Here is a 10,213-nt window from a genome sequence, read left to right on the forward strand (position 1 = left end):
TTGGCTGTTGCGGTACTTCTTGACGTAAGCGGTGACAGCTGACGTAAGCAGGTTCCAGCTCACCACGCCAGATTCATGTACATGTCGTCTTGCGACCGTGTGAGGAATAATAATAACATAGAGTCTGACAGCAGCTGTCAATTAATCCGTCACTACGAGTCTCAGGTGCCCCCCCCGCTCAGCCCCGCACTCGGTTCGTTCCCTCTATCCCCGCCGGGGTCTGCCCACTTTTCCTGCATTTTCAAATATTTCTAGTGGGTGGAGTCAGACTCTGAGCAGGTGTTTAGTTACCCTTTAATTACTAATCCAAATGGGTTGCTAAACCAGAAGATCCTTTTTTGGATATCCTTGTAGTTGTTAATTCCTTTTAGGTTAATGTTATTTATTGATTTATTTACATTAGAATATAGTTTATGTTTTGTGGATTGTGTCTGATATCACCCTAGGTTAAATCATTTTTAAAAAAAATTTTGTCCGAATTTTGTCCAAAATGTCAGCTTTTTTTTTTTTTTTTTTTCTGTTTATCTACAAGATTTACATAACTACAAACGCTAGATATAAAGAATAGGCTCTATAAGTTTACAGGTTGATACAATTTTATATACTATAATGCAATATTAGAGTAATGGGATAGACTGCTAAAAATTTCAGGAGACTCATTGTAATTTTTTTGTCTAATTTTGTTGGTCATTGAGTGGATCCACAAGAAAATAACTCATCCAAAATTTTATATTTCTGTTTTATCACAGACATTTTATTAATTTAAAAAAGTGGAAAAGAAATTACAAGGTTGCTGAAAATTTACAAACGACAGATTTTCTTTACTCATACAGTGTCATATACAGTTTCTTCCCAAATCATTACATCTATAATTTACAGAAACTGCAAATGCATGAATACAAAATAATTTTCAGTCACATGCAACCACTTATTTATTTTCTAACAGTAAAATGATCAAAATACTGGAACATCAAATCAATGCAGTGAAACATGATTTTCTGGATGTGTACAAACAGTCCAATAATGATAACAGTGCAGTTCCACATTGGCTTAATGTCAAAATCAAAATATCAGAATGATTTCTGAGTGTCTGATTTTTTATTATATGGTCCACTGATGAACTGAAGGGGATTTCTTACCAGAAAATTTTATAATTTCCCTTTATTTATCCTCCAACGGAGCTACAGTAATTTCTAAAACAGATTTTTGTGCTTGCAAGTGGAAACACCATGCTCCATTGGTTGAACTTGGAAACAAGAGTCCGAGCATAGTCAATAGATGACAATGAATTATCATAGCCAAAAACATTTAACATGCATTGGGCCTGTCCTTGAACATACCCTTTTTGTTTTCAGTAAATAGTGATATATTAGGTGGTATGGAATAATTTTAATGACAAATATCTTTCAAAGGCACACCGACTTGCACTAATTGAAAAATAAATGCATTGTATTAACAGTGCATGCATTTGTTTGGGGGTGCAGATTCATATGGTTGTATATTTAAGTTGTGAATATTTCAATTGAATATATTTTGCACAAAATTCCATAATTAAAAATCAATACATATTCACCTTGCAAAAAAATTTTTATAAAAATATTTTAAAATTTGATTTCATCTTTATTATTTAAAAAGGTAAAATTTAGTCCATTATAATTCACTATGCAAATTCACCTTTGAAATTTTAAGTGTTAAAATTCAGTTGTAAATTCTTTGGAAGGTGAATATTTTTTTTATTGCATTTTTTTATGATGAAATTTTGTGCTAAATGTTTTCAATTGAAATACTCACAGCTTTAATATACAACCATATAAAATTGAACCCCCTCAAAACGACAGCACTGTTAATGCAATGCGTTTATTTTTCAGTAGTGCAGTTTAGCATGCTTTTTTGTTTCAAAGACATTTGTCATCAATATACTTCCATGTTGGTGAACCAGGAGGAGTTTGTGGTCAAGACATCAAATGAATATCAAAAAACTAAATTAGATATAATATCTACTATATTTATTAGGATCTGAACATCTGTATGTGGAGAGATTTAGAGAATTTTTGTATTTAGGCATAAGTACTCTATTCCTTTCGACCACTTAATTGTTTGCAGATCTTGGAATTTTGGATTTCCATCAAATGTATGATGATGTAGTTTTGGAAGCTTGGCGTATTCATTCTGCATCTCAGTAGCTGCCTAATATACAATTTTGCCACAAGCTGGGTCTTCAAAGTAGTACCAGCTATATATGTTTTTAGATGAAGTGAGATGCATACCTGTGAATATTATGCAGATCCCCTTTAAACTATTGTATTGAATATTCTATATTAGAACTGAAATTGTGATAAATGTTTTTACTTTTAATTATTATTATTTTTTTAAACATTACTAAACAATGTTAAAGGCATCCAACAATCAGTGCATTTATCACAACTGGACATTACTGGACTGAATCAGTCTTATAATTGACATTCATTGTAACTCTGCACTAAGGTGTAGTATCAGCACGGCACATAGGTTTAAATATAATTTTTTTTAAAAAAAGGTAATGTATATGCATATAAACCTGCAGTGCAAAGTCATAATTCCACAATATTCCACGTTACTGTACGTGATGTATGCCTGTCCTGTTCAACTTTCTCATTTTAGGAGTGTTGCATGCCTAGATTACTTCTCGGCAATAGCCGGCAGCATGCATGCATGAATGCGGGCCTCCTTCCATGCACTGCGGCACTCTGTGATCCAGTGGGACACAATGGTCTGCTTGTCCATGCAGCAATTGCTCTTTCCCCTCAATCCAGCAGGGGTGCAATTGAGATCGTTGGGCACGCCATTGCGAGCAGCAAGGCAACTGTCATCAAACTTCTTCCTGTTGAGCGGCGACCGCTGCAGGACTGTCGGCGTAGTGACAGTCTCGGCCAAGCACAGCTCAGGACAGCTGCCTTTGCGATGGGTGTCAGGTGAAGACGAGACGCCTGGAAAGGTGTCACTGCGTGGCCTGCGTGGAGGAATGCTCCCCCTCCTGGTGGAGAGCGCTAGTGCGCCTCTGTGGCTGTAGAGGTACTCTAGCGGATCTGCAGGGCCTGGGCCATCACCTCTGCATCCATTGCCCTCCTTTGGGGCCTGGGCCTGCAGCGGTTCTGACGGAGCAGGTCTGGCGATGTTTTGCTCTTTGCGGGAGGTGTGCGGCTGTGGAGTTTGTAGATGTTGGCGTAAGCTGTGCAGTCGGAAGCAGGGTTTTGGGGAGTCCAAAGGGCCGATGGAAAGGATGTCACAGTCAGGCTCATGCAGAGGGAATGTGGGCCGGGCCAGATGGCAGATGGAGAGGAAGTAGTCCTGTGTGGTAGTGTGTTGGCTGTTAGTCTGGTTCAGGTCCTGCACCAGCTCCTCATAGCCCTCCCTGATGGTGGGCATGCCACGTTTCACCAGTAATCTGGACCTTGGTCGCATGTCTGTAAAAGTGGAAATAGTGGGTCATTATATAATGTGTCTTCAACTACAAGCATCAGAAAACATGCTAAATTATTTTTATGTGGCTCATTGTATGCATCACGGCAGTTTCCTGGTGAAAATGTACACTAGAGGCTCTTAAACAAAGACTCATTTCCTTTCACACAAATCACAAGTAAAATTATATATATCTACACTCCTCACACAATGCTCTCTCATGACATCAAAACACTTCTACGATAGCGCATGATACATTATGTAATCGACTACATTAACAATAAGCTTGTTCGAGTGCAATCAAATTGTGCAGTGTGTTGCACTTACGATGCAAAGAACCGGGGGAGGAGTCAACATGCAAACTGTAAGTGTCAAAGAACCACCACAAAATGGTGTTGTTGCTTTTGATGCAACAACACATTGCTTTTTATGAAACCATCGGTTAGGTTGAAGTTAGGGAAGTAGGTTGTTGATTTAGAACTCTATAGAGCATTTGTTTTGGAGAAACTCACTTTTAACGCCACTCAGTGGACATTTCACCTCGGAACTGCCGCTATATGTTTAAGGAACCATGTAATTTTGCAAAAATGTCACCGGTCACATTTTCTTTTTTTTATGAGTACAGACTCGTCTTTGCACAGGCGAGTTAAGGCTGCTTTGAGCAGAGACATCCAAATTCTGTAGAACGACACAAAATCAATACGAAAATATGCCAACTCTAATCCACCTTCTATCCTAGTATCAAGGGTTGCTCGGATGTTGCTTTGGTTCTGATGACATACACCATAAGTGCAGCCTTACATTTAGTTATTGTTACGACAGATCATATATTTTAAGTCGATTCATTTCATGATTTTGCATGCATAATGAAAACACTAAATTCCTTAGATTATTTCTGAAATTGCAATTTCTTTGCATACACAAATGCATGCTTACACACTCACACATATTTTGCTGTTTTTTTAGCTCAAAAGAAATTAATGCCATTGTTTTTTCATAATTGAACAACATGGTTTTAGAAGTTGGCATTACAGGCCATATCATATCTTGTATTCTGTACTGTAATTCCAGAAATCGATGCATATAATGGGAAGAATTGATTACAGGAATATGTGCAAGCCCAGTCTCCATGGAAACGCCTCTTCCCATCACATCCCAGGCTGTGCTCAGATTTCATAGCAACTGGAGAGAACACACGCACGAACACACACAACCAGCTCCTCCCTACACCCCATGCCCAAATCATTTGAACACCCCTTTTTTTTATTGTGGAGGACCAGTGTAAACAATCCAGCACCCATTCTCACCTATTCCTATATTCAGTTAATTTTTGTTGCCTAAACCTTACTAGCATTTTCAGAGCCCTTAAATGCCCCTACGCAGTTCTAAATAGTAAAAGAAAACAACATACAGAAAAAAAGGTTACAAATCTTCCAGATCAATGTAGGTCTGCCTTACACAACCCATTACAACAGACATCTGACACATCACAGTTTCTTACGACAGCTGATGAAATTCAAAGAATCTCTTGACCGGTCCCTAACCTTCAGGGCGTTAAATTAATCAGTTCCCAAAATAGATTAAAAATCTATTTAAAAATTATGTAATTATCTGCCATCTATTCATCAACAGCACATCAGATTTGAGTGCGTCAAGACTTCAGGTGTTATGCAAATATCTTTCTGTTCTAACACCGTGTAGGTAATTTCTCTTTCCCCCTGGTTTTGAGTTTGATGTCTGTCAGGTCCCACCTGTGCAGGGTCTCTGGTTGCCTGGTGTAGCGATGGCCGATGGGTCTCTTCGGTATTCAGTCCTCTCCTCTTCCTTGTGCTTCCTCCACTCCCTGCCTCCCCTTGAAACCTCTTAACTGCTGCTACACACACAAAAATAACACTCTCTCTCTCTCTCTCTCTCTCTCTCTCTCTCTCTCTCTCTCTCTCTCTCTCTCTCTCTCTCTCTCTCTCTCTCTCTCTCTCTCTCTCTCTCTCTCTCTCTCTCTCTCTCTCTCTCTCTCTCTCTCTCTCTCTCTCTCTCTCTCTCTCTCTCTCTCTCTCTCTCTCTCCTAAAAATAGCACCTTCATTTCCATCCCTGGTGCTGTATAGAATTATTAGCAAAATGGATTTTACTGATGTGGTGGGGAGAAGAGAACCTTGGTGAAAGTAAAGAGCAGCACACAATATCTAGGCTGGTTTATGACGGTTAGTGCTGGAATGGTGATGGTTTAGCTGGAGGACCCACATAGCAATGTTGTTCAGAAGCAAAACTTCTGGTCGACCAGTCTGGTTTCAATAATAATGCTGATTATCCACAAGGAAGTTTTGCTGGTTAAGATGGTCAAATAGCCTTGTTTTAGCATCAGCACACTAGCATCCCATGTTGTGGACTAGCATTCAAAACACAACATGGTGACCAGCTTTTTTTTTTTCAGCTGGAAAGTAATGGACAAAAGAAATAGGAGGTAGAAAAGGAAAAATATACAAAATCTCTCGCCAGATCGGTTGAAGGATGTGGCAGTAAATCCTACCTATGATTAATAGATGCTAAACATACAGTGATTGACATACCTATTAAAGCACAGATAAATCTCACATTGACATTCCAGTTTTTACTGGTACTCAAAATTGGAGCCAATCCAGATTGACAAAAAAAAAAAAAAAAGAAAAGTTGCATGCTCTAATATTTTGTTGGGCTACTTTTAGCTTTGATTACCGCATGCATTCGTTGTGGCACAGTTTCGACAACCTTATGCAGTGTCACAACATTTATTTCCATCTAGAGCTGCATTCATTTTTGGCTGAGATTCAAACCACTCCGTAAAGTCTTTTCCAGCACATTCCAAAGACTTTGAATGGTGTTAAGGTCAGGACTCTGTGGTGGCCAATTAATGTGTGAAAATTATTACTTATGCTCCCTGAACCTCTCTTTCACAATTTATGCCAGATGAATCTTGGCATTATCATCCTGGAATATGCCTGTGCAACCCGGTATCATGCTAAAGCGTGTAATACACACGCTGGTCCAATAGCGGACGCGTGTCAGGGTCACGCTTTGCCTCCTCAAGGCGTGAACATGACACGCATGATGGCCTGTGCCATCAGGGCAGAAAAAAAAAATCCATTGATGGGATAACCTGGTCATTCAGTACATTCAGGTAGTCAGCTGACTTAATTTTATTGCCACATGACAATGCTGAGCCTACTGAAGCAACCCCAGATCATAACATTGCCTCCAGAGGCTTGTACAGTGGACACTATGCATGACGGGTCCATTGCTTCGTGTGCTTCCCTTCTTACCCTGACATGCACGTTGCCTTGAAATAGGCTAAATCTGGACTTATCAGACCACATTACCCTTTTCTGTTGCTCCACAGTCCACTCTTTATGCTACCTATCAAATTGAAGTAGGTTTTTTTTTCAGATTAGCCTCACTAACAAGTGGCTTTCTTGTGGCCACACAGCCGTTTATTCCCGTCGGAATAAGGAGAGAATACAATACTCGTCACATTTTGGGTGTGGAAATGCTCTTACACTATTAAACATAGTCGTAAGTTCTACTATAGATTTTTTGTGATCATTCAAGATTTTTTTTCTGACCACATTTCTTCTGTGAAGCTGAAGGTTCACAACTATCTTTCCAGGTTTTAATAATGCATTGGACAGTTTTTAACCCAATTCCAGTGATTTCAGCATTCTCCACAACCGCAGGATACCTCTTCCATTATGGTTGTTTAGGAGCGAGAAGCTCCACACAGCATCAGTTAAGGTTAAAAAGAACTGTTGCCAGCTGACACATATTAATCACTGCAATAATGATCCAATCATAGACTTTTAAGTATCTGCTTATTTAAATCCCAACAGTGACTTCTTTTTTTGACAAGGCAGTGCATAAAAACATTTGTTTGCATTCTTTAGAAAACACACAGTTCAGTCCGGATACCAAAACACTAGTTTAGAATTCATAATTTAAAGGGCTAGTTCACCAAATTACTCACCTTCACGTTGTTCCACAGTAACTTTATTCTGTGTGACACAAAAGATCTAAGGCAGAATGTTAGCCTCAGTAACCACTCCCATTGTATGGGAAAAAGATTCAATGAAAGCAAATGGTGACCGAGGATAATATTCTCACATATCCTTTTGTGTCCCATGGAAGAAAGAAATTCATATGGGTTTGGAACAATATGAGGATGAGTAAATGACAACAGAACTTTCATTTTTGGGTGAACTTAACTTTGATACAATGCACTGCTCACCTAAAGTAATTTTTTCAAAAAGATGGAATCGTTGAGTCAAATGTTTTAGGAGTAAATTTAGAGATATAACTAAATTTTAACCTTGGGGCACTGAATGGTGCTCTTATCTTGAGTGAAGAGAATTTTTTGCCGTGTTTATAAGGTGAGGTCTGCAAGTATATGAAACCCTAAATGACCTTCATCAGGCACTTGTTGCTGTGAATGGACAGTAAACTTGGGAGTGTCTAAAACACAAACACCTGATAATGCTGCCTCAGATGTTAAACAAGCCCATACGTATTTGGGCACAGTGGAAATCAACAAAAATACATTGCAAGTATTATGCTATACAGTAAAATGAAAATGTTCATTGTAGATTAACCTACCCATGAACATACAGGAGTGAAATGCAACAAGTAAACATTCATATTTCTTTACCTGTTATTGAAGATAGTAGTTCTGAATAGTCCACAAGTGTTGGGGGAACTGTCGCACTTTTCCCCTAAAAGGTGATATCATTAAATACACTTCATATGGGTTAGACTGCCTTTTTAAGCCATAAACATAAATGTTCACTCTCAAAAGTGTTGTCTAACAAGGAAGGGTGTGAGAAAGAGAGAGAGAGAGCCAGAGGAACGAGTTGAGAGGGAGGAGGTTGTTTTGAATGAGGGAAGGTGGAGCAAATTGAAGATCAACACAATGACACACCAGCCCTGCTAAATTCAATATAATCCAACTCCATTTATCACTGCTGGTCAGAGGTTATATGAAAGACTACCATCAAATTTGTCAACAAATCAAATTTGTTAACTTGATGCAGGCAAATGTTTCCTCTTTACAAATAAAGTATTGGATAGCTAGCACGCTAAAAAATGATTTCCTACATTGTATTAATTTTAAATTCTGTTGATCCAACACAAAATAAAAAATAAAATAAAAGCGATTATTTTAGCTAATATTTTAGAGTCTATCATAACTAGGAAAAAAATAATACCCTTCTGTTTTGTAGAAAATTTCAAACAACCATTCTAAATGGGTCTAAAAGACAGTAGAGTACAGTAGATATACAACAGCTCCCTTTTGATTATTAAATGAACATAGATTTGTTTTTCACACTAAACACAAGCTCATTTAATCTGGAAAGAGCACCACCTATATACCAATAGTGATACCATTCTTTAACAGAAGACAGCTCTTCTTTAGTTGCTCATCTTATACAGTATAAGGTCATAGCTGGAGCCTATCATAGCTGTCTCAGGGAACATGGCCAGTCCATTACAGGGCTAAAACTCAGACAAACATATTCACACCAATAATACATTTTTGAGTCTCCAATTCACTTGACCTACATGTCTTTGAGCTGTGGAGGAAACTCACATGAACACAGGGAGAACATGCAAACTCCACACAGAAAGGTCAATTTGAGCCAAGACTTGAACTAGTGACATTCTTGCTGTGAGGCAACTGTGTAACCCACTGCATCACCGTGCCGCCCAGTAAACATACCGTAAACACTTCATTTAAAATTATGCTAATTAAATACTAATTAGAATACTAAAAACTTGTATCTATTTGAAACAAATATAAATTCATGGTTTATATTCAAAATATCCCATAGACATTCATTGAAAAGGTCCCCACACATATCTATGTATCAGGACGTCACAGAGACTTGGGAAGGTCTGTTGTATTGGGCTAGAAGGCAGCCATTTAGTTATGCCCTAACAACCACCTAGCAACACCCCTAAAAGAGGTAGGAAAGAGAAATCCATAAAAGAGAACGAAAGGGAGAAGGAGAGAATGAGAATATAAAGATAGAGTGGGAGTCATTTGTGCCAAGTAAGTCGATCTGAATCAAATGAAAGAAGAATAGAAATATGAGTAAAGATGCAATCCCAAGAATACAGATGCAATAACGAGCTTTGTAAAAATAAAAAGTCTGTAATAGCTCAGATAGTCAGGGCTTGAAAGCAGAAAACCATGGCAACGTGCAAAAAATGAAAGGAACTGAACTGTGTTGCCCTCAATGAACTACAATCACACCAGGCTGATATATTCTCATCAATCCATCTCGTGCTTTAAAGATATCCACACGTTCCTTTCATTTCCAGCATAGAGCATATCTCTGAATCACATGTGATGATCCCATCTGCTTCAATTTAAGACACAAAGATCAAATTTAATATTGCACTGATTTATGTTTGGTTTGAAATACATATGTTTCTCTGCCAAGCTGCATTGGGTTTACATTCTTTTCCATCAATTAAGATTAAAACAAACTATGTGCTGGGTTGTACCTTGTACTTTGTTCATTCATTGAACGGATTTTCCCCCAACAGAAAGTGTTTGAATAATCAATTGTCATCTGATGTGATTCATGATCTCTTTTGCCCTGATCTTGCTTGCCATTATAACAGTAGCCTCTGGTATTTCATGGAATAGAAAGTCACTTGTATTTATTTAGCTAGTGACAATCTTTTGTTTTGAGCAAAACAAACTTCGCAATGACCCCATATGTGACTAAAGCTAATCTAAATGGGAGA

General features: G+C 38.2%; 1 protein-coding gene across 2 annotated transcripts; it reads right to left on the minus strand.

The window, feature by feature from the left end:
* Window positions 1-1,527: 1,527 nt before the first annotated feature.
* On the minus strand, window positions 1,528-8,281 carry LOC127628075 (uncharacterized). Of its 2 annotated transcripts, none has more exons than XM_052104752.1 (2): window positions 8,109-8,281; window positions 1,528-3,443 (listed from the first exon to the last, which is right to left on the minus strand). In XM_052104752.1, the coding sequence occupies exon 2, from the start codon at window positions 3,439-3,441 to the stop codon at window positions 2,659-2,661; it is 783 nt and encodes a 260-aa protein (XP_051960712.1). In that variant the 5' UTR covers window positions 3,442-3,443; window positions 8,109-8,281; the 3' UTR covers window positions 1,528-2,658. The 2 variants fall into 2 exon arrangements, with proteins under 2 accessions (XP_051960712.1, XP_051960713.1); XM_052104753.1 differs by lacking the exon at window positions 8,109-8,281 and adding an exon at window positions 5,190-5,325.
* Between the last annotated feature and the right edge of the window lie 1,932 nt (window positions 8,282-10,213).

Source organism: Xyrauchen texanus, chromosome 34 (genome assembly GCF_025860055.1).
Source record: "Xyrauchen texanus isolate HMW12.3.18 chromosome 34, RBS_HiC_50CHRs, whole genome shotgun sequence".
Lineage (NCBI taxonomy): Eukaryota > Metazoa > Chordata > Actinopteri > Cypriniformes > Catostomidae > Xyrauchen > Xyrauchen texanus.

What these genes read in the sequence shown, in the direction of transcription:
- LOC127628075 (XM_052104752.1), bottom strand. Translation starts at nt 3,441, where the DNA reads ATGCGACCAAGGTCCAGATTACTGGTGAAACGTGGCATGCCCACCATC.